A 25,253-nucleotide genomic window follows, 5' to 3' on the forward strand; every position below is an offset into this window, starting at 1 on the left:
CTGATGTTTCAGATGGAGAGATCAACAAAGTCAGCCTCCAAACTGTCTCACTACAGGCTTCCTTTAAATAAAAGTAGACCCCCCTCCATGTAGTAAATCCTGCTGCACCCCCATAAAGACAAACTGGCCCCCTATTTTTTACATTTCTTCCCAGAATAAAGGTGTCTACACATCAAATACCCTTAGCTCTAGTCCACTAGATCTGCAATACTTAATAACTATGTACTAGGGCCTACCCAATCATTCCAACAAGTGTATAGACACAACCTTCAGATCCAGCAGAACAAGAGCCAGAAAAGTTCCCCTTGGTTTTCTACAGAAGCCAGGGTGGGACTTTCATTGAATGTGGATACCCCTTTAAATAGCTTTTCATTCATTTTAGTAAAGCTTTCAAGTCCCACCAACAATGTACATTATCCACACAGGCAGCCAAACCACACTGCTAAGATAATATGTAGTTACTCCACATCGGAGGCTATGTACAAGGTCAGTACTATTGACAGGACAGGGTGGTAAAACATTGGTCTACCAACAAATGTGACAAGATCTGACTTCCCATAATAACCACTATACAAGACACTGGATAAATAGCTTATCTAGCAAAGACAGAACTTCAGAAGAAGTAAAACAATGATATCATGTGAGTACATTTCTTAAAAACCTTCCACCATAACACCCCAAAAAGTAATTCCTAATAAAACAGAATTTGTTCATGAGTAACAATTTCAAGTTATATATCACCTGAATGTTACTTGCGGACAGTGCAGACTATGCAAAGTGAGGCAATTAAAGTAAACACTATGAATAAGAAAATAAAAAACACTCAATAAATGCACATCTGAGGTCTTCAGCAAAATTAAAAACACTGATTTCCAATGTATTGATAAAATGGCATAACACTCTGAACCTGATGAATGTGCCAAGCATCAGTTATGTTGTCATTATTATGGCAGAGCAATTTAAGGTGTATTAACTAAATGGTATTCTGCGGAGATTTAACTTCTTGTTTAAGTGGAGGTTGAGATAAATTGCCAGCGGCAGGATCAATAAAGAGGCTTCCTGTTTGTCCCTATGGAATCGCTCCTTCTGAAGCTGGAAGAGAGATGTCGCTCTGCCACTGACTCGACTGCTGTAGAATCTTGATCGTTAGCGGTTGGTGGGACATCTCACTGCCTCAGCTACAGAAGCAGCAATTCCATAGGGACATACAGGCAGCTTCTTAGCAATCCTGCTGCTGGCAATTTTGAGATTGCCAGCAGCAAGATCACTAGCGGCAGTCACCCATCTGACACCAGCCTTAGTTGCGTTCAGCCTACAGACACCAGGCTTAGCTGTGTTCAGCCTAAAAGTATACATGCTACCTAAATGGCGAGAACTGTCAATCTGTCTTTCAAACCAATATCCTCAACCAGCAACACAGTTGCCCTCTGGCTTGCAGGAGGATTTTGTTGAAATAAAGTTCTGCAACAGAATGTAACCAAAAGCACGAAAATAGTGTCTCAGATTGGCTAAACCTTTCCGAGAGATCTTTAGTTTGCAATGAATTGACTAATCGGCACATCATTGTCTCATTTCATTATGTTTTTCTGTGATGGTTTACTGTGGGAAGCCTTTGTTATTTCTCCATCATGGAGGCACCAAATGGGCCAATTTTGGGAAAGCATAGTGTCAAATCTTGGGTTGGGTCATATCTTGGCATCATTAGTGCCACTTTGATTTAACAAACTGCATGGAAAGTGTTTGCTACTCATCAGTTATCCAATAAAAGAGGTATCTATGTTTAGAAATGGTCCTCGACACTGGCGTTACAATGACAGTCTCTTTTTTTCACAAGGCTGTGCTTCAGTGATGTGACTAATTCATGGGGAAGGGTCAAGCTTGGTACTACAGTGCACGCTGGCTGCCATCTCTTGATGTAGGCGACAGGAACACAAATGGTTTTTCAGAGCAAATAAAACAAAATAATGTAAAGAGCACTTGTGAGAGTAAACAAAAATGATGTACTGGTGGTCTAAAACTGGCCAATAAAAGGCCTTGGGAGGAAGGTCAAACTCTTCCTCACCATTGGTCTAATCCTAAGCAGCATGAGTCACTCTGCTTCAACCCTCCCAATAGTTGTGCCACAGTTCATCTTGTTTTTCCCCTGACATGATGTACCCCTGTTCTGGGAGCCCAACAAAAGGTAACTGAAGCCTATAATGTGTCACACCAAAAATGCTAAGCCAGCTATCAGCAATCCAATATAATACGAGCTGCTTTCTTAATTCTACCAGACAAATAATAAGCAGAGGTTGAAGCAGAGCTGCCTCAATGATCAGCACGGGACAATCAGTGGAAGGTTTTTCGCACACTCTTGTTAAAAGGAGGAGAACCTACAGTTATTTCTACGTGATTTCACATCTATTAAACAAGTGAAAACATAAGAATGTTAAAAATAAATGCTTTAGAAATGTCTACATAGCAAATTCAAAAGGACAAGAGCTTTATTCAGCATTGACCTGCTTTGATGCTTAATTTTAATTTCCAATTTTGCTGGGCCTATCAGATATTCATTCCAAATAATCAGTGTACGAGTCAGGCAAATAATATTTTTAGAAGGTCAGCCAGGGCAGCATGCTGTGTTTCTCATGATAGGTTTCCTACCAATGACTCTCTGTTGAAGAAAAATCATCCCTCAAAGTTTGCTAAAAACTGTCACTTCCAGGAGTGCCCATCTCCTGCCTCCCACTTCAGCGATCACTGATTTCTCTTCTTTCTACTGAAATTACTAAAGAACACAGTAGTAGTGAGGTGGAGGTCAGCAGGAAGAGCAGTGGGGCACCCAGGAGATGGACATCTCCAAGTGTTGGTTTTCCGGCAGACTTTTCAGGACCACACAGGCTCCTGTAGAGGGACGAGCATACAGGAAGTATTATCCGGTGCTCTACAAGTCCCAGCATTCAATGCACCAGTGGAAACTCAATCCCGCCCATTCCTCCTCTTTGCAAATTGGTGGACATTCACATGTTCATCATTCTACCTCAGCAATGGAAGGGCGATACACTCATCTCTGGTATTACACACTTGGGTGACGTGAACAATATGCAGTAAGCAAGCAAGATTTTGCTAATGTTCCTTTTCGGTGAAAAGGTGGGAAGGATTAACAGAGGGGAACCAACTGGCTGAAATCACAGCGTTAGTAAAATCTGGCTTTGCCCTCTTCTTTATTCATGCAAAAGTATTCCCTTCTCTGGGATACTTATATAGTGACAGGGTCACTTTAAAGGTCAAATATGCATCACCTAAACACTTAGGGCTCATTCACACCTGCTGTGTATAATGCCTGCCCACTGGTGTGTATTGCAACATTGCATCGCACTCTTTACATGTTTTTCTTTTCTAGAGCGTTTCAATTCTGTGCACTACAGCAACACTGTGCATTGGACCGTGTGTTAAACTGCACACCTACTGCATTTTTATGCAATTCACCGGTATAGTGTAAACAGGGCACATAAAAGTTTATATGTGTGTTACGTTGAGCCTGTGTTAAACAATGCAGCTCAATAGTCATGGTGTGAAAGGGCCCTTATGCATATGAAATTGAAAACTTTAATAGGACTAGAAGATGTTCGAGAACATAAAGTATTTAGCTGATTCTCTAGTAGTGCCAATTTCCACATTAAAGACTTTACATCCCATTCTTTCCCCTGCCTGTTCAATGCAAAATATGTTTTTTATTTTTGTGAGCTATAAATATCACCAATCCCTTAAATAGTTCCTCAAAGCTGTTGAGCTCAGGATCATCCAACTTCTACCCCAACAAGCATCAAGTGCAACCACCCTGCGCAGGGAGCGAAATATTCCCTGCAAGCTTTTCCACAATTGGTTGCCCGATATCCCTAAGGGGGATATCTCACAACCACACCCATGTGAGTATTCGAATCCTCAACTATACCCATCTATTTCCTGTCTTTATATCTTTCTACATTATCCATACTACACTTAGTCGGATCTCTACTGGGTCTTTTGTCCTCATTTTCTTCTCCCATCATGTTAGTGGAGCTCTCCCTTTTCCAAGTTTCATCTTGATTTTGCACTGCAAGTAGTTAGAGACAGCAGAGCATCACACCAAATGTAAGGAATCCAAGTGGCTTATTGCGTTTTCTGACAAATGTACTAAATACAGATAAAAGCCAACGCGTTTCCGGGGCTTACCATTTATCAGGGCTACAAAGAGAAGGATGACAAATTTGAAACATGCACCTTCTAAAAAAAAAAAAAAAAAAAAGAAGAAGAAGAAGAAGAATGCAATGACAGCTTTATCCTGAAGGTTTCCCTTTCTTCATGGGAAGAGATGAATCTATGATAAGTAGAGCCTCCTACAATCCTAACTTGTATTGTACACTTTGGGAAATAACAGACTTCATCTGAACAGCCCATGTACAGACAGCCCTCAGCCCTAATTTCTCATAAGGTCATACCATACTGCAAAGACAGAGACTCCAAGACTTGTTTCAGGAATTTTTATTTCCCCTTGAAATCTTTAATGAAGGCAAATAATGTAAATCTCCATTTTTGCATGAAATTAGGAGCCGTATGTACAGGATTATTGAATTTGGGCCATCATTTTGTGACATTATAACCCATAGTTCGACATGTCAAGACTATTTTACAATAAAACAACAAGAGTTAAAAGTTTTATTTATTACTTTTGGTTTCTGTTATTCACTTGCCAACCCCGAGACCAATATGAAACAAATTGTACTGCAGCATTTTGTATGTTGAATACAGAATCAACGTAGTAAGGAAATACATCACTGTGACATACCCCAGGATGTCCAATGATTCCTAGTTAATGTCTAAACTACGTATTTAGGACTACTAAAAAAGACCCAAATTATTTAAAGTGAACCTGCAGCCAGGCCATGCAAAGTGAAGTTTAACTTATTCTTAGACTGCAGTAAATCAGCTTTAAAAACAAGTCATCACTTACTTGGCAGCTTTCTAATCTCTAATGTAACCCCGGAACAGGAGGAGCGAGCAAAGTGCTGAGACCCCACTTGAACTACTTCAGTGCTTCCGTGGGAATTTAAGGAAGAATTGTTCCACAATGCCTAAAGCTACAGAGGGCTTGTTGTAATATACAGGTCAGTGAGGGCTTGTTGTAATATACACTGCTTGTTTAGAATATGTAAATATTTAAAATGTCAATAGCTTATACACAGTACTAGTACTACTTTAAAGGTCTTTGTGGTAGCTATTAATCACTCTGGAAGTTATAACTTTCCACTCTTCTTGCTGAATTGTAACACAAATACATTGCAAATATATAAGCATTGAGTTTTAATCCAGTGGCCAGTTCAGTCCACCAGAAAAGACATTTAACTAACACCAGTTATATATGGACTGTTCTTTTAACTCATAAGATAGGACTGCTGAACTATAACCATCAGATGAATACATAAAAAGATCTCACTTAAGTACATTTTTTTTTTTTTTAATCTGTGTAGTCGCATAATGAAGTACAAAACTTAAATTTAGCATTTGCTCCGAACATAAGCAATTTTCACATAAGAGGTACATGGAATATGAAGGTGATGCAAATTTGAACATTTTCCTAAACTAAAACAATAACAAAAAGAACACCCATATGACATTATCTTACAAAACAAAACAATTGCACAAGGTTTTTGTTTTTTTTTTGTTCTAAAAATAAATTATAACAGGCGATGCAAAGTCAAGTCAAAACCCTTTCTCCTAAAACATTACCAAGTTATCTGGCTCATTATTCCAATCCCGGCTCACCATGGCCTTTCCCAATGCATGTACCATATATACAGATTTGTATTAGTTAGATTTTCGAACAGTGTATTTCAAACTACCATTGCACAAGCCAAATTTTACAGCCATTCTCGGTCTAGAAATATACAGAAACTCAGTCATACAGGTGACCGTAAACAACATTTCCAAATCTGATGATGAGATCCAAAGCTAGCTGGTTGTTCCTATTTAATATACTGAAAAGCCAGAGTGTTCGTGGCACCTAAAACATGTTTAACCCCTGCGGACTTACAATATTCGGATTAAAAGAAAAGCAAATTTGGTCTAGTTCCCGCAGAAAATTCAAATGACTTGCAGGAAAGTGCTAGCACATCAATCAGCAGTATGGTTGCGGTTCTAGGTTAGTGAGACTAGTTCGTTTTCATAACCCTCAGACTGTCCAAATAACTTTGAGAAAAAACTGCTGCCTGCAAAGGAAGCCACCGAGAATGAGCCCCCAAATGCGCCAAACACAGCATGGAAACCCAAAGCGACTACACCCCAGATACCACTTAGTATGTCAATGCCCACGTCTGGGATGGCACAAACTGTATAATATGGGAAACTGGCCATGTCACACAGGAACCTTGTCGGCAGCCTAAGTAGGAGGCAGACAGCAGAAAACACATTGTTAAGAATGCGAACAAAGCCACAGAGGATATTTGCGAGAACTCTGAGGACATCACATGGGATGTTCAGCAAAACTTTGCTCAGAGCAAAAATGTAGGTGGTGGCTGCAGTCCAGATCCAGTACAGTCTTCCAAAAACTAAATTAAGGACTTGCTTGACCAGGAACCACACTAGGCACAAGATGTTGTTCACAATCTCGTAGGTGATGCAGAAAAGGAGCTGAAAGAACCTAGAAAAGGCTCCTGGCCTAGCGGGACCCTCGTCCTCTGTTTGGGTGGCAGATTCAGATGTTCTTTGTTCAGCAGACACAGCTCCTTCTCCACACTGGTTGGAGAATAACTTTACACCACTGGGCAACCTACTTTCCAGTTCTTCCAAAGTGACCTGTTCCAGATTATCTGCATCTCCAACTGACTTGATGACTCCTAAAGACCATGCCTCAGGAACACTGCAGAAAGCTGCAAGCCAGACATATTCTGGAATGCTCACTTTGTCTTTCATTTTATTACTAGATGGGACAGCACCGACAATAATATGCAAGTTCCCTCCATTTCCACATTGAGGCACTAGCTTCTCCTTAAGCAGCTGATCCACATCCGTGGCCCATTTCTCCTTAAAGTTCTGTGGGAGTGGCACAGTATTAGTAAGCAAGGCTGGTGCTCTATGAAAGAGAGGACTTGGCTGGTAATCGGATGAGGCATAATCTTCCTCTAAAGCCTGGTTGGTACCAAGACCTTCAATCTGCTCCGAGCCTTTGGTGGCTTCATCCAAACTGCTCTTTGAATCATCCAGCTGCAATAATAAAGAAAAATAACTAAGAATGTGCTTAACATATTTAACAATACATTTTAAAAGGGTAATTCTATCTTTGAGAACTTAGAAACATATTCCGTAAAAAAAAAAAAATAGAGAACATCACTAACATCACACTTTTCATGTGTCCCGTGGGGGAGATTTCTTTTCATTTCCTGTCCCACAGATGCAGCAGAAAGTAACAGGAAATCTCAAAGAGAGGGGAATTCCCCTCTTAGTCAGCTAACACCATACATAGTGTCCCCAACAAAAGATCAACGCTCACCTCTTCTTCTAGTGACAGCTGTTAAATTTTGGCTACCAATTTCTGTCCTGGGAACAGTGGTACCTGGTACTTTTTAGGTCACAGATGTTATTAAACAAATAAAACCTTCATAACATGGCCAATTATACTTACCTACTGTTTATTTCCTGCCCATTTTCTGTTTTATTCACTCTTTTGCAGAGGAAAACTGATGCATGTTCACATCCGGCACACTTTAGGGTGTATTGGATGCCTGCGTTGTTCGACGTATGTAGTGGTTCCATCCACCAGCCACTACATTACCACTGTGTCCTGTACAGAGGTAGGTGACAGTGGACTGAAGCAAAGGATACTACAATAGGAAGAGCAGGCATCCGACACACCCAGAAGAGGTAGATGCTGATGTTTCCAACAGTGGTTTTTCCTTTGCAAGAGAGCAAAGACTGCGGGAACGAGAGGAGGCATGGGAGGATATAAATAGTGCTTTTTTGCATCTTTTTCCTGCATTTTTTGAAATCCAGATCAGAGTCTGTTTAAAGTGTATGTAAACCCAAAAGTGTTTTGTTTTTTGGATAGAGTTGGGAAGGTTTACAACCCGTTAGTTGTTTTTTTGTTTTATTGCCGTCTGTGTCCTCACTGGGAAGTTATATGTTTTTTGAACCAGCTCAAACCTCCTCTTGTCCAAACTGCATGCCTGCAGGGACCCCAGTACACTGGGTCCCCGCCCCTCCTTGTGAGTCCATGATGCTAAAACATTGGCACATGGACAGGGATCTTCTCCAAATATCACTTTTTTTAAATTCAGCATACACCAAGTAGCTTATGCGTTTCAGCCCAAACCCTGGACCTTAGTCATAGACCCTCTATAATCATCCTGGTGACTAAGAATGTGCAAGTGCTTATTGTGAACCCAGTTTGCCAAAACCTGCACAAAAATGACTGATACCCCCTTTGCTGGACCCAATCAACCCTTGGTGACATGTAGCTGTGGGTTGGAGAATGTTCCGTCCGCAAATGACTGGGCCAGAAGGAGGGTGTGTCAGTGGCTTGAGTGAACTGGGTTCACACCAAGCCCTTGCACGTCATTACTGGTGACCATTGTAACTGGAAAATCAAAAGGTTTTGTCACTGGAACAGGAATTGAGAGGACATTTTTCAATGGGGACAATGATGGGATCCCTTGTACGTCTCTTTGCCTTTAAGGGGGTTGGGCTTCCTCCTGACAAACCTGCACCCAATTTTATCTTCTGCCCCATGTGCTCCAAGATGGAGGCTCTGATAGTTTAGAGTTAGGACCGCACTATAAGAGGTGCCTTGGCGCGGCTTTCCCATTTTCTGCAGAAGACGTGTATCCAAACCTCTGTTATTAACCTTAGTGGTGAGACACGTTTTTTTACATGCTAGCTTGTGAGTGTGCCAGGAAAACCTTTTGCTAATTTACTGTTTAAAGCCCATTCCGTGTGCACCTTACTGTAAAGCTGGTGACGAATTGATGAGTGCGTTTGTCATCTGTTTTGCTTTATTTAACTATTCCCTTCTCCATCCAAAAGAAAATGGAAGCATTACCTGCATTGGTATGCAACTGATGATAGCTGAAAAACCTGCTTTGAAGTCCCATCATTGTCATATTTATAGTTCAGCAATGAAAACGCATGGGTTAGTTACCAATGTATTATAAACGATATTAGATCATGATTGTTTTGGGCTTTCAATATAAACACAAGCGAATTGGGAGTACGTAAGAGACTTGGTAGAATCTAAGAATCATTTTTATACAGTAGAGTCATGCATTACAGAATGATCTATAGCTGAATCTATGCATAAGAACATATCTTAGACACTAATGGTTTGTCCATCTACAATTCATTTCTCTGCTACAGATGAAATGTATGTTCTCAAGAATCCTCCCTCCTCCCCACGCCTGAGTCACTATACAGTTGCCAAAGGCAAGACTGATAGCAAACCAGCCCAGCCACTAACAGACGGAATGCAGGATAACAGCAGGTCGTGCAAAACTAATTTAGGACGCTGTGTTGAAGAAACTGCACAGTCCTGTCTACAGTAAGAACAGTTAGCAATTTCCTGGCAATGTTTTTGATGTTTTTTCTGAACTACCCCTTTAAGGCATCAATCGGAAACACATTAAGGGGGGGGAAAAACGGCTTTTTATTTTTGCTCCTTTAGATAATGACCTTGATCTAATGACAGATATTGTTTAATGTTCTTCTGTATGTCAGCATGGTCAATACAAAAAAAAAACCCTGACTCGTTCAGAGAAAGGAAAAAAGCTTATGGCATCAATTAGGAACAGCACGGCCATTAAGAGGATCGGATGATGGATGTCGGTTTAACACCACTATTAGATAATGTCCTGCAATGCAAGCTTTCAGAATCTCTTATTTCATCAGGGATGTCTCGGCAGCTGACGGTGCAGCACAGATATCAATACAGGACAATAGAGAATGCTTGGATTTCAGAGAGCACAATAAACGAATGAGGCAAAGTACTAGTCCACATCTGAAGATCATACTAAATGCAACACATGAGGCTCATTGTTATGATAGTAGGAGGTTAATGTATCTATTCTTACTTCACGATTCATTTTGCTTGCTGAAACATGCAATTCATAAAAACTGGAATCGTTCATTCTCAATTTCCGGGTGATATGTGTGCTTCAAAGCAGGGCTGGACAAATCCCAAAAGCAAGGTTGTCAATGGTGCTTTAAATGTACAGCTGGCATCTAACTTTTGAGATTTTGTGGTCAATGGAGCTCCTAAAAATCCTGCTGGTTCCTGGACTGGACAGACTGGCTACTGAATTCCATATTAATTTGTCCATCCCTGCTTGAAAGGATAAGTACACTTTCAAAAAACATTTGAAACTAGGTTTCGAGATCCTGCCATAGAGGTCTTTGTTCAGGAACTTTCTGTTGTAGGGTGACAAAGCTCTGTCCTTCTCTCCGAATGGTGTTCCTGCATTGTCACACAGGCTTTCAGTGGAGACTATAAGGCTGAATTTCCACTGCTGACCTGCGATAACTTGCAAAACATTTATTATGCGTATTGATGCGCCGCAGTGTCCTTAAAGTGACACTAAACTCAGGAGTTAAACCTTAAAAATGCATTCAAGAACCTTAATTAACAACAAAATGGTATCTTATTTGTGTATCACTCGGCTGTAGATCCTCAAATCATTTCTGAATTGGTGCCAACACTGTCCTTCCTTCTGGAGGCGGGCTACTTATGTTCCCCATGGTCCCTGTGTGTGTTGTAAAGTAGCCACCGATCCAAGCTTGCCCCCATGATGGACTACAATCTCACGCATAGTTTACTAGTTTGTATTGAGATTGTAGTCCATCACGGGAGATGATTTTGAGGATCCACAGCTGAGTGATACACAAATAAGATACATTTTTGTTAATAGTTAGGGTACTTGCATGCATTTTTAAGATTTAACTCCTGATTAAGCTCCTGCTGGTACCAAGACCGGCAGCGTCTTTCCCACTCTGACCTAATGATTACTGCAGATCCCATTGCCCTTCAATATATGTGAGGATGCTGAGGGACAGTCAACAAGCTGGAGCATAATGGGGGAGCTTTACCCAATATCCCCAGACAAAAACAAGCAAAGGTAGTTAGGCTTTAATCTTCCTTTAAGAGAACACGTCACTTTGCCCTACATGAGCAAAATGATAGAGAAGATGCTCCCTACCATGTGGTTTGCTAATTTCTAGCACAAATAATAGGCCAAGAAATACTTTTCATACAAGGTGTCAACAGTCATTATTAGAGGCTGAATTTATTAACGTAAACAAGGCAATCGGCTGAGGAGTTAACGTGCTGGAGGTGAAGTGATGAACCCTCTATGTTTACACTAATCTTAAGTGTAGCCCTTTGGTTGTTAGAATTCGTGTGAAGTATGAGCCTCTCCCTGACTCCGCAAACTACTCCAAGCCCAACAACCACATTCCAGCCTCCAGCCTGGTAGTGCCGGTTATGTAGTCCACATTTCATCCCGATTTTGATCTCTTTCATTTTACAAAAAGTTTGATATTCTGAATACATCAATTTTTTGGCATTTTATGATCACTTCCTTACAAGTACAAAAATATATATTTTAGTTCATTTCTATTTTTTTTTTTAAAAACAGATTTCTTTTATTGAAGTTTTATTAAAAATTTTCACAGCAAATAATAAAAAAAAAAAAAAAAATAGGGGAATCCTGTCTAGATGTTGTAGGCTACCAGTGATCCTTCACAAGATCTTTCCGCAAACCTCTCCCATGTGTTGGACATGTAATCAAGCAAGGGGCATGATGTTACATGTTTTCTGGGTTTGTTCTGTGCTCCGATCGTTCTGGACGGGAATTGATCTGGCAGACCGCCCGAAGCGCATCTTCTGCATGTGAACTCTTGCGTCGCTAGCGAAAGCGTCTCTATAAGCGTTCCCTTTTGATACATTTGATTAATGCAGCAATGTCGAATACAATTAATGTATTAATTGCATTTGATTAATGCAGTGTATGGCTGGGCACACACCTTACAACCATCGCAAGACTTTTGTCTTGCGATGGTTGTAAGGTAATTTAAAAAAACGTACGATCTGCCTATTTTGGACAGGCAGATCGTACTTGCGATGATCGAAAGCCCGCACCGCTGAGGGGCAGGCTTCCGATGACCGCAATGCTGAACGGGCAGTGTGCGCTTGCGCTTTTATCTTACGAACATGCTACACACCAGCCGAACATCATACAATTCTCGGCGGGTTTTCGAACATGTTCCTAAGAGAAAAGTTGTGTGACCTAACAGTAGCAGAGGTCGCACGGCTCCCACACACCTTACGATAATCGTACGATCGCGGGATATCGTACGATTATCGTAAGGTGTGTGGGCACCTTATGTCACTCTGTTGGAAGCGGGCCTCCCTGCCTTCCCACGCTCTTTGGTTCCGCAAGATTCAAGAGCTCTGTTCCATGGAAGATCTAACAGCAACTCTCTAGCCTAGGGAGGAGGTCTTTAGGAAAACCTGATTCTATTGGATGGAGTTTACCCATTCTTCTGAATATGAATCTATCGTCAGGCCAGAATAGGGGGGTTCCACACCCAGGATCATGCGACGGTGGGTGGGAAGGATCCAGCGGGGTTTTGCAGCTGGACTAACTGTTTATTATTGATAAAAGAGCCATCTAAGGAGGTGTGACACTGAAAGGCTTGTAGAATGCATTACACAGGCATGTTCCACTGTTGTCGCCATCAGGACCCCCCCCCAAGAAATGGCATGTAGTTATCACTAAAGTTCATGTAAACAGGAAGTGTTTGTAAAAAGGCTGCAGGAGTTCCGCAACACTGAGGCTAGGTTCACACTAGGGCGATCCATGACTGCGCAGCGATCGTGCAAAAAAAAACGCACGGCCACGAAATAGCACACCACCACTGATAGCGCTGGTGGTGCCATTATTTTCTAATGGCACCCCGAACGCGCCAGGCAGCTCCCGCGGTTTCCTGCCGCGGTACCGCATACGCAATCACACATGCGCGCAGTTGAAAACACTGCGTGTCGCAAAAAAAGGTACATTACCTTTTTTCAGTGATATAACCCCATTGAAATTAATGGGGCCCCGCTGCAATTGCTTTGTGCAATCGTGTAAGATCGCTCTGGCCCGGGATCGCCGATATGTGAACCTAGCTTTAGATGCAACAAAGGATTAAAAAAATTAAAAACAAGTATTTAAAAAAAAAAGGGCAAATGTTTATGATACACATTGCTTTATCAAACTAAGGGGTCTATTCACTCAGCTGCCGTAGGCAGCCAAGTGAATGACCGACAATCTACTGAACCGAATGGGTCCTGGGGCCGAAGCATCGTCCGAAGCTACGGCTAGATCCTTCGGCTGCTTCGTGAATAGACCCCTAAATGTTACTCATTAAGGGTTTAGATCTACTTTAATACAGGTCACATTTATCATATGTTGCTTGGCGAGTAATAGGGATGCGCCGATACTGGTATTTTGGTATCGAGTACGACTACCAATATTTTTTCGGAGCTACTCGCCTACCGATACCACAAGTCCCATAAACAAAGCCAGGCGGCGTGTAATGACTCGCCACCCGGCTTCTTGATTAGCCGTAACTATGTGACGAAAAAGCATGGAGCCGGCTTTCTGGCCAATCAGAAAGGCGGGCGCCACGTAATGACGCAACGCCCGGCTTCCTGATACAGGCAGTATCGGGCTAGGCATCGGAGCATTTGGGCAAGTATGAGTACTCGCCCAAATGCTCGCCATCGGCACCGATAATATCGGTATCGGTGCATCCCTAGTGAGTATACTAGGCTTCTTTATGTAAAACTCAGCAGTGCCTGTTCACTTTTATATTGCCTCTCTCCAACTGAAAATCTATACTTCAGCCTTCACTCCCCACGTGCACCAAAGAGTTCTGGCCACCCATGACCCAGTTGACACTTCACTGGCTTTCCTTCCTTGGACCACTTTTAGTTGGTCCTGACCACTGCAGACCAGGAACATCCCACCAGAGCTGCAGTTTTGGAGTTGCTCTGACCCAGTTCCCAGTTGTCTAGATATCACAATTTGGCCCTTGTCAGAGTCATTCAAATCCTTACACCTGCCCATTTTTTCTGCTTCCAACACATCAACTTCAGGGACAAAATGTTCACTTGATGACCAAGACATTATCTCATTCATGTAACATCCACCGACCACTAGGAGAAGCACAGTGATATATGATTTATGAATTATTGACTCTAGAATCATTTTGGAGAAAGCTTTGCAGATGCGGAATTTATTTTATATGCTGGCGACACTGCTGAATGGAAATGCCTTGCCAGACAATCAAAGACTGTATAGGAAAATGATAATTTCATCAGAGAAGGACCCTTCATCGCATCATACAAGATACATTAATTAGGTGGTTATGACAAAGCCTAATGCATTACAGTCCTCCAGGAGATGACATCATACTTAATAGGGTCTGCAACCTCAAAAAGTCTTTCTGCTTAATTGAATCACTGCAAAGAATCTATATCCATAATTACTTAGGCTGAAGAAGAAAAAAAAAGAAAGAAATGGCCATCAAGTATAACCTCTCATGAACTCCTTGAGTTTTGGTCCAAGAGAAGGCTACGTGAAGACTTCATAGGCAACTATAAGCAGTTTTGTCTCTCGGGAACAAAAAAAAAAATCCTTCCAGAAATCTATATTGTACATGATGATGTCAACAAGGGAGGTCCTGTCTGGAGTTGGGCTTTAAAGCCCATCTCTGGATGCAAAAAAGGGGGTGTCAGACCAAGGGGTCTGGGGGTGCTGTTAGAGGAGTAGATACCGGCAAGCAGGCTCTATATAAGAGTACCCCCCTTTTATCCAAACCTAAAACATGTAGATGAATCCTGAACTGATGCAGAAGTCACTGGCTTTGTTTAAAGTAAAGTTCCTATTCTTGATCAGAATTCTTTTTGATTCATGACTGCTCCGAGAGTAGTGCTGTCACTGCCCCCTCTCCTCTGTGTGCGCTGTCACAACCAATTATGTGTTCATCTTCTAAACAGAGTCGAATGGCTGTGTGGAGAGGGGGGCCATGCTGTTGACCATGCTAGCTTAGCATTCGCAGCATCTATCAAAATGGGACAAAGTGCTGCATGCACTTTGTCCCCTGGGGGGACCGAAGGAACAGGAGAGGTTTCTGGAGAGATGACTTCTCTGAATCTTAAACATGGGCATTACTGGGTGGTTAACCAGAACCATGACTCCATCTATGATTCCACTCACTAGTTGTGGGTGTAATGCAAATACGTCATCCATGAAGTCTGCAAAACTACACTGGGGGCACTCAAATAGCAGCTAGTAAAGGGAATGGCTGTCTGAGGAAGACTGTAGCACAGATGGAAGTTAGATGACAGCCAAAGATGTCTGGAATTTTTCAATCAAGTTTACAAATATTTTCAAGTGTGAGCAGACTGAGAAGATGAAGGGCAGCATATAGAAGGACGAGAGCTACACAAGTTAGAGGGTATCTATGGTCAAAAACTGAAAATAGATATGCAATTCCATATTGAGCTTCCAAAAGTTCTCTCTCACTCCTAATAACCAGACCCATCTAGAAGTTTGTAAACTTACTTATTGAAGATGCTCATAGGATGTACTTCCTCAATGCACTGACACCATTTCACTCAGCCCTCTGAATATGCACTCCCTTGTGTCAGCACTCTCACAGAGCCTAACTTCTGAACTACAACTCAACTTTTGAACAATGTGACATCATCACTGCTTGCTGGAGGCAATACATGATGGGCTATCTACTCTTACGAAATGGAGATTGCATCACATCAAGCAGCAGGGAAAGAGATGCAAAGCACACTGGGAATCCAGGAAGTTGGTGAAAGTGATGGGCAGACAGAAGGCAGCACTCCCTACAGAAAAGGGATTTTTTACAAGTAAGCTTTGATTGCATTATCAAACTCAACTCTAGTATTTATTCCTATTACAATGCTGATGTTATAACAGGAGAGGATATGCTGGGACTTTACAACTCCTTTAAAGGAGAACTATGAGGCGAGTGCTTCTCACTCACCTCATAGTTCTAGCCGACCTGTGACAATGAGACTGTCACAGGTCGGCTCAGTAGATCGGGAGGTGAGCGAAAATATACCGGAGTTCGCTCACGTCTCGATCCTGTCACGGCTCTCTGCCGTGACAGGGGAGGGGCTGGATTCCCCCCTTCCCGCTCCGATCCGCCAGCGCTGATTGGCCGAACGGACGGGGAGGGGGCGGGTACAGCTGGCTCTGCCTCTAGACAGGCAGAGCCAGCTGTCACTCACGCAGCTGGGCGGATCTCGACATCGATGTCGGGATCCACTGTAGCTCGCGGTATACTGAGCTTAGGGTAACGGGAGGACGCTAGTTTGTGTCCTCCCATTACCCTAAGGAGAACTATGGGGAAAAACCCTGACCCCATAGTTCTCCTTTAAGTGTTTATACCTAAGTTGTAGTTATGCTTTAAGAAGAATTTGCTGTTTAAAGGCACGGTATCAAGAAAATAACAGCGGCAAAAAAGACAAACAGCTTTGTGAATTAAGCCTTATGCATCATCATTAACCTTTGAAAAATACAATAGAAACCTGTAATAAAAGGCTGGCCGCAGTAGCAACACCTATACATTAAAGGTATAATACAACTTAAACAAGATGAAAAAGAAGTCACTCTCCCAGTAATCAGAGAACTCCCGGAGGGTGAGGTTTGCTGCAGCTCGCCATATGTCAGGGTGGAGTCATGTTCTATGTCTAAATTAAAGCAGGAATAACAGGAATGTGGAGAAACATCAAACCTGCAACATTCACTTAAAGTGACCCTGCCACCACCCCATACATAATAAGGTGAAAAAGCCGTAAAAGGCATAAAATGAATGTGCTCAAACAATAATAAAGGAGGCCTTCTTTCTTTTCTCATTTCACTTATTGCTGTCCTGCAAACAGCACTAAGATTTTGAACCAACTCCATCACCGCCAGCCTGATGCTGTTGCCTGCCATTCGGAACGCCACCTATGCTCCCGGCAGCGTCAGGCAATGATCAGCTGATCAAGGGATGCCGGCCAGAAGGGCGTGGACATGGGCACATACTCTGCGAATTTAGGCCAGTTCAGGAAAAACCGGACGGAAGTTTGCATAGTGTATGGCCAGCTTTAGTTGTTTGTAGTCATTGAACATTTCAAGTTTTTAGTCCCCATTCACACCTGTGTGATTTGAAGCAATTTGGTCACCGCGAGACAATATACCACAAATGGGATTCCATTATTTTCTACAGGGCCCGTTCACTAAAGTGCAACTTTGCAAAAGGTACAGGTGCTACATTGTAAGTTTTAGCCCTTCAATGTAACATGCATTTTGTGCGTTTTAGCACATGACAACAAGCCCCCACTCCGTGGCCGTCTACCTTTAATCTTTTGTTTTACCTTCATTGGCCAAAAGGCATAATGCATAAAACAAAGCATTAAAACACATGAACACAGGCTAAAACGTCACTAAAAATCCAGATGCACAAGTGTGAATGGAGACAAAAAGAATAATTGATGATCCTCCCATAAAAGTTCTGGTTCAGGTAAATCTTCTTATAGGTCTACAACTCTAATTTCATGCTCTGGCAATGTCACTCTATCACACGCACCCCTAGTTAAGACTATAAGCACCCATGATGACACACGCTGAGCAGGTAAGGTGCACCATTGTCAGGAAAATGGTCCAGAGCAACGTTGTGCAGCTGATCTGTGCACAAAGACCGGAAGTGGCTGAAAAAGGTTGGAAAATAGCAGTATTGAGATGTTAAAATGGATGATGGTGCAGGGCTGGACAAATCCAAGGAGCTGGGTCACCAATGCTACTTAAAACTGACACCTAACTTTTGAGGTTTTTCTAGTATTGTCCATGGAGCTCCTAAAAATCCTGCTGGCTCCTGGATTGGACATACGGACTCCTGAATTCGATATTAATTTGTCCACCCCTGTGATATAGTATTGTATGAAAAAAAAATGAGAATGGTTTATGATGAAGAGTGCTTTAGCAAACTAAATGTCATCTAGTTCGGGTTTCCATCTCCTTTAATACCTCAAGAGAGAAATAAAAAGGTGTCTCATACATTTGCCTGGGATTGTTATGCAACGTCTGCTCTAGATGATTCACAACGTTGACAGGTAATAGCCTTTCAAAATCTTGTCATGCAAGGTAACCTGTGCCAAAAAAATACATGTTCATACATAACCGAAAATCTGATTCCAGCATCGTCTGCTATGATCAGGTGACAATTCGGAGACAACCATACAGTGATCCAGGGGTGGACAAATGAATATGGAATTCAGGAGCCAGTCGGTCCAATCCAGGAGCCAGCAGGATTTGTTTCTAGGAGTTGGCTCCATTGGCAATGACTAGAGATAACCTCAAAAGTTAGGCTCCGGCTGTAATTTTTAAGGATGTTGGTGACCTGGGTCTCTGTAAAATTTCTGCCAGGCGTTCTTAAGATACACAAACCTCTGATGGTCGAGACGACCACTCTGCTACCTTGATTATCTGATGAGCAGGCTGGAGGTGGAGAGGTGACAAAAAAAGTTGCATTGCTGAGCCAGGAAGTAACAGTGCCAACTACCTGAATGTGCAAATGCAAAGCAATAATACCCCTGCAGGCTGGTCCAGACTTGTCCACAATCCACGGGTAGGTGCACGTTCAGCTCACCACTGAGAACTAGATTTCAATCAAACAACGGATGACAGCCAAATCCAGTGAATAGTTGCAAATGTCTTGATTGTATAAAATGGGGTTCATACAGCCAGGAAAAGATTGCTGCTATTTAGCGTGAAACGCATTTTAGGACTTTTGCTGCCTGTATGCATCTATTGTCTAGTTTTTATACCATAAAGATGTTTGCATCTCTTCACCAGAATACCTTGGCAGGTAAAACTGTAAACATATATTTCAACTGTGTATTAATCAATTTGTCCAGAATTTTGCTTTAGAACCATCCAACTGTTTTGCTGTTTCCCAAGTCCATGCTGTGTATTAATACACCAGGGCCGGCCAAATCCCAGGAGGCAGGTAGCCAATGCTCCTTAAAAGTTACATCGGCACCTAAATTTTGAGGTTTTCAAGCATGCTGGCTCCTAGAAAATTCCTGCACCCCCATACACACACACACACACATTTGATTTATCACACTGCTCAGGTAGAAGAATGAGCTTACTCCTTTTTGTAGATTTACAGCAAATCTCCTTTATGTTTCAATTCGTTCTTCTTCCTTATCACTACCACTTAATAAGAGGACAGGACAAATCCTAGGAGCCAAGTAGCCAATGCTCCTTAAAAATGATAGTTGGCGCCCAACTTTTAAGGTTTCTCCAGTTGTCAATGAAGATAGCTTCGGAACAAAAAAAAACAACAACTTACTGGTTCTTGGATTGGGCAGACTGGCTCGTGAATTCCATATTCATTTGTCCACCCCTGGTTAATTGATTTTTGGTAAATTGATTTTTAAAGGAGAACTATGGGGTTAAGTCTTTTCCCCACAGTTCTCCTTAGGGTAACGGGAGGACACAAACTAGCGTCCGCCCGTCACCCTAGGCTCAGTATACCGCGAGCTACTGATCGCGGTATACGGACGCTGAAGCGGATCCCGACAATTGTGCCGGGATCCGCCCAGCTGCGTGACTGACAGCTGGCTCTGCCTATCTAGAGGCAGAGCCAGCTGTACCCACCCCCTCCCCCGTCCGATCCACCAGTCAGCGCTGGCGGATCGGAGCGGGGAGGGGGGAATCCAGCCCCTCCCCTGTCACAGGAGAGAGCCGTGACAGGATCGAGAGGTGAGCAAACGTCGGTATGTGTTCGCTCACCTCCCGATCTACTGAGCCGACCTGTCACATTGTCACAGGTCGGCTAGAACCTGCTTTTCACTCACCTCATAGTTCTCCTTTAACACAACTTTCATTCTTCCACCAATTTTTTCATCTTTTTTATTTAGAAGGCCCAGATTTCTTCCCATGACAGGACATTGTAGGGCTTCCCCTATATATGCATGGCCAGCCAATACCAGAATGCATGTTTATTAATAGATGTCTGTGGTGGTCCTCACCACAATATCTTCTCTGACCAGAGGTCAGATGCTGCTTAGTGCAGTATAGTATATTCAGTGAAATACCTGTTCCCTTTTATCACACAATTGATCATTGACACTATGCCTATCTTAATAGTTAATGCGTAACACGTGCTAACATTTTTGCAAAATAATATTGTGCATTGTTACTGTAACACATCGATAAATAAAAAACGTATTTTTACAAATATAATGCTCAGTTCACAAAGGCGTACACAAGCCTAGGCACTCTATTTTCCGCATGACTGTTTTCAAATCTCATTGGGCTTCAATGAAAACAATTGTCACTTTCCCAAAATAAAGTATCCTTTTCCTGGTTTGTTAGCTTTGCGAACAGTGCCTAAAATCACCTAGAAGTACCAATGTATCCTATTTTCGTTTTGTGCTCCCTTTTCTCATATGAAAAGAAATGACTAGCTCCCGCTAAACACAACGATTTGGATCATTCCTGTTTTTGAGGACAAGCACTTCAACTGAAAGCATGCAGCAAGCCCTACAAAGCCGATTCACACTTGACTGTCAATGGCAGTAATGCTGAAACTGGAAACAATTTTCGGGGACAAGGTTGTGTAAGGCAATATTAAACAGAATTATTTTGATTACCTGAAGAGAACTGCAGCTGGCATCTGTAGTTTTTCTATAGGCCTAGTGGGCTTCCCTTGCCTCTCTCCATACGTCTAGTGGGCTTCCCCTGCCTCTCTCCACAGGCCTAGTGTGCTTCTCCTACCTCTCTCCACAGGCCTAGAGGGCTTCCCCTGCCTCTCTCCACAGGCCAAGAGGGCTTCCCCTGCCTCTCTCCACAGGCCAAGAGGGCTTCCCCTGCCTCTCTCCACAGGCCAAGAGGGCTTCCCCTGCCTCTCTCCACAGGCCAAGAGGGCTTCCCCTGCCTCTCTCCACAGGCCAAGAGGGCTTCCCCTGCCTCTCTCCACAGGCCAAGAGGGCTTCCCCTGCCTCTCTCCACAGGCCAAGAGGGCTTCCCCTGCCTCTCTCCACAGGCCAAGAGGGCTTCCCCTGCCTCTCTCCACAGGCCAAGAGGGCTTCCCCTGCCTCTCTCCACAGGCCAAGAGGGCTTCCCCTGCCTCTCTCCACAGGCCAAGAGGGCTTCCCCTGCCTCTCTCCACAGGCCAAGAGGGCTTCCCCTGCCTCTCTCCACAGGCCAAGAGGGCTTCCCCTGCCTCTCTCCACAGGCCAAGAGGGCTTCCCCTGCCTCTCTCCACAGGCCAAGAGGGCTTCCCCTGCCTCTCTCCACAGGCCAAGAGGGCTTCCCCTGCCTCTCTCCACAGGCCAAGAGGGCTTCCCCTGCCTCTCTCCACAGGCCAAGAGGGCTTCCCCTGCCTCTCTCCACAGGCCAAGAGGGCTTCCCCTGCCTCTCTCCACAGGCCAAGAGGGCTTCCCCTGCCTCTCTCCACAGGCCAAGAGGGCTTCCCCTGCCTCTCTCCACAGGCCAAGAGGGCTTCCCCTGCCTCTCTCCACAGGCCAAGAGGGCTTCCCCTGCCTCTCTCCACAGGCCAAGAGGGCTTCCCCTGCCTCTCTCCACAGGCCAAGAGGGCTTCCCCTGCCTCTCTCCACAGGCCAAGAGGGCTTCCCCTGCCTCTCTCCACAGGCCAAGAGGGCTTCCCCTGCCTCTCTCCACAGGCCAAGAGGGCTTCCCCTGCCTCTCTCCACAGGCCAAGAGGGCTTCCCCTGCCTCTCTCCACAGGCCAAGAGGGCTTCCCCTGCCTCTCTCCACAGGCCAAGAGGGCTTCCCCTGCCTCTCTCCACAGGCCAAGAGGGCTTCCCCTGCCTCTCTCCACAGGCCAAGAGGGCTTCCCCTGCCTCTCTCCACAGGCCAAGAGGGCTTCCCCTGCCTCTCTCCACAGGCCAAGAGGGCTTCCCCTGCCTCTCTCCACAGGCCAAGAGGGCTTCCCCTGCCTCTCTCCACAGGCCAAGAGGGCTTCCCCTGCCTCTCTCCACAGGCCAAGAGGGCTTCCCCTGCCTCTCTCCACAGGCCAAGAGGGCTTCCCCTGCCTCTCTCCACAGGCCAAGAGGGCTTCCCCTGCCTCTCTCCACAGGCCAAGAGGGCTTCCCCTGCCTCTCTCCACAGGCCAAGAGGGCTTCCCCTGCCTCTCTCCACAGGCCAAGAGGGCTTCCCCTGCCTCTCTCCACAGGCCAAGAGGGCTTCCCCTGCCTCTCTCCACAGGCCAAGAGGGCTTCCCCTGCCTCTCTCCACAGGCCAAGAGGGCTTCCCCTGCCTCTCTCCACAGGCCAAGAGGGCTTCCCCTGCCTCTCTCCACAGGCCAAGAGGGCTTCCCCTGCCTCTCTCCACAGGCCAAGAGGGCTTCCCCTGCCTCTCTCCACAGGCCAAGAGGGCTTCCCCTGCCTCTCTCCACAGGCCAAGAGGGCTTCCCCTGCCTCTCTCCACAGGCCAAGAGGGCTTCCCCTGCCTCTCTCCACAGGCCAAGAGGGCTTCCCCTGCCTCTCTCCACAGGCCAAGAGGGCTTCCCCTGCCTCTCTCCACAGGCCAAGAGGGCTTCCCCTGCCTCTCTCCACAGGCCAAGAGGGCTTCCCCTGCCTCTCTCCACAGGCCAAGAGGGCTTCCCCTGCCTCTCTCCACAGGCCAAGAGGGCTTCCCCTGCCTCTCTCCACAGGCCAAGAGGGCTTCCCCTGCCTCTCTCCACAGGCCAAGAGGGCTTCCCCTGCCTCTCTCCACAGGCCAAGAGGGCTTCCCCTGCCTCTCTCCACAGGCCAAGAGGGCTTCCCCTGCCTCTCTCCACAGGCCAAGAGGGCTTCCCCTGCCTCTCTCCACAGGCCAAGAGGGCTTCCCCTGCCTCTCTCCACAGGCCAAGAGGGCTTCCCCTGCCTCTCTCCACAGGCCAAGAGGGCTTCCCCTGCCTCTCTCCACAGGCCAAGAGGGCTTCCCCTGCCTCTCTCCACAGGCCAAGAGGGCTTCCCCTGCCTCTCTCCACAGGCCAAGAGGGCTTCCCCTGCCTCTCTCCACAGGCCAAGAGGGCTTCCCCTGCCTCTCTCCACAGGCCAAGAGGGCTTCCCCTGCCTCTCTCCACAGGCCAAGAGGGCTTCCCCTGCCTCTCTCCACAGGCCAAGAGGGCTTCCCCTGCCTCTCTCCACAGGCCTAGAGGGCTTCCCCTGCCTCTCCACATGGGCCTAGCGTGCTACCACTGCCTCTCCACATGGGCCTAGCGTGCTTCCACTGCCTCTCCACATGGGCCTAGCGTGCTTCCACTGCCTCTCCACATGGGCCTAGCGTGCTTCCACTGCCTCTCCACATGGGCCTAGCGTGCTTCCACTGCCTCTCCCCCAGGGCCCAGGCCTAGCGTGCTTCCACTGCCTCTCCACATGGGCCTAGCGTGCTTCCACTGCCTCTCCACATGGGCCTAGCGTGCTTCCACTGCCTCTCCACATGGGCCTAGCGTGCTTCCACTGCCTCTCCACATAGGCCATGTGTGCTTCCAATGCCTCTCCACATAGGCCATGTGTGCTTCCAATGCCTCTCTCTATAGGCTTAAGTGTGCTTCCCATGACTTTCCACATAGGCCTAGTGTGCTTCCCCTGTTTTTCTCCATAGGCCTAGTGTGGTTCCCCAGGGCTAGCACAAAAGTCACTGGAAGAGACTGGTTATGTTTAGCTATGCACTGGCAGGCACATTGTTCTGCCCCTTTAGAGCCTGCAGCCAGCTGAAAACACGATTAGCTGACTCACTACCTGGGCAGGTAACATTCCTCCAAAACCACACCACACAACATAACCCCTGCCCAAAAAAAGAAAAATAGGCCTTTGTCTTTGTAATCAGGTAACCAATAGACTGTTTATGTTTCTACAACGGCTTTTACAGCTACAAAATGCATACTGTGCCAGCCCCAGCAATGAAGCACTTATTCTGTTTGTTATTATGTAAAGGTACCCATACACCTTACAATTTATCTGCAGATTTTCTGTGGTCAGATGTAAAAAGTGCAACAGATTGGCCCAGGTGGAGATTACTCCATCCACACAGTTAAGTGTAGATGGAGGAATCTGTTGCACCTTTTCCATGTGACCACAGAAAATCTGCAGATAAATTGTAAGGTGTGTGGGCAGCTTAAAGCTTACATTCCCATTGATCAGATTTGTGAAGCATATATGCAAGCTTGTGTGTGTTCCTATGGCTTTTACAAAGCAGGAGATAGCTAGGTTTATTTTCCTCAACAAAGCCATAATGGTTATCCCTGTAAAAGCATTGTTTGATGTGATGTGCATAGCAATGTGTCACAATTACTGACACAATGACACCCGCTCCAGTCACAAACACAACCAGCGGGGAGGCAAGGCGTGGTGACAATACCCCTTGTTCACAGCTGACGTCAGCCCGATCTGCCACAGTAAATACAAGCACCTAATTCTTTTCAGCTGATCAAGCAAGATTTTTTTTTTTTTCCATCTTAATCACAATATGCTGCATCACATCAAAGCTGCCCAGCGCGGCCACCAGCTGGATTTCCATAAATAGTGGAAAGGCATGCAAAATAGACAGATTTTTACAAACCGTACTCTGCTGTCAGTGAAAGTGCCTGTCAGACCCACATGTCTGTGTAAGGAAGGCGAGGCAGGGCGTGCAACCAACGCTGATTATACCGGCTAAGTGCAAGTAACGCCGCAACCAAATCAGCAGCCGGGTACAATTATGAATCGAATACATTTACAAGAGAATAATCAGGCTCAGTGCGGCTGCTGCAGATTAACTGAGAACGCTTTATGTAGATCTGTATATTCCGTATACACAGATCAAAGGAAATATCCTTTACACAAAGCAGTTCTGTACACAAGGTTATTGCATTATAAAACCTACTAAGGGAATGGCAACATTGGAAATAACTGCAACACTGTAAATAACTGCAACATTTGAAATATTTGGCAAGGGATTCTTTGCAGAATAACTAGTGCATCCACATGACTGGATGTGATGACACAGGACTGCCAGGGAGCACAATCTGTTCAATTATAACATTGTCCCTTCTATGAATTGTATATTTACTAACACTGCTTAGTAATGTCCAGATTGTCTTTTGTACAAATTGTAGATTTCATTGTTTTATTTTGTAAAGCAACGTGCAAAGTGGTGTCATATGAAATCATGTATTATATTATTAAT

At 44.8% G+C, this 25,253-nt stretch overlaps 1 protein-coding gene across 1 annotated transcript in view; it reads right to left on the reverse strand.

Annotated features, from left to right (window-relative positions):
• Positions 1-5,683: 5,683 nt before the first annotated feature.
• ENDOD1 (endonuclease domain containing 1) overlaps positions 5,684-25,253 on the reverse strand; it is a 22,170-nt gene continuing 2,600 nt past the window's right edge. Inside the window, exon 2 of the mRNA XM_018552941.1 lies at positions 5,684-7,221. Within this exon, the coding sequence (XP_018408443.1) occupies positions 6,157-7,221 (1,065 nt within the window). The 3' untranslated portion in view covers positions 5,684-6,156. The remainder of the gene's footprint in view (positions 7,222-25,253) is intronic.

The sequence above is a fragment of the Nanorana parkeri genome, unplaced genomic scaffold (assembly GCF_000935625.1).
Source record: "Nanorana parkeri isolate BGI_ZX_2015 unplaced genomic scaffold, ASM93562v1 scaffold102, whole genome shotgun sequence".
Taxonomy (NCBI): domain Eukaryota; kingdom Metazoa; phylum Chordata; class Amphibia; order Anura; family Dicroglossidae; genus Nanorana; species Nanorana parkeri.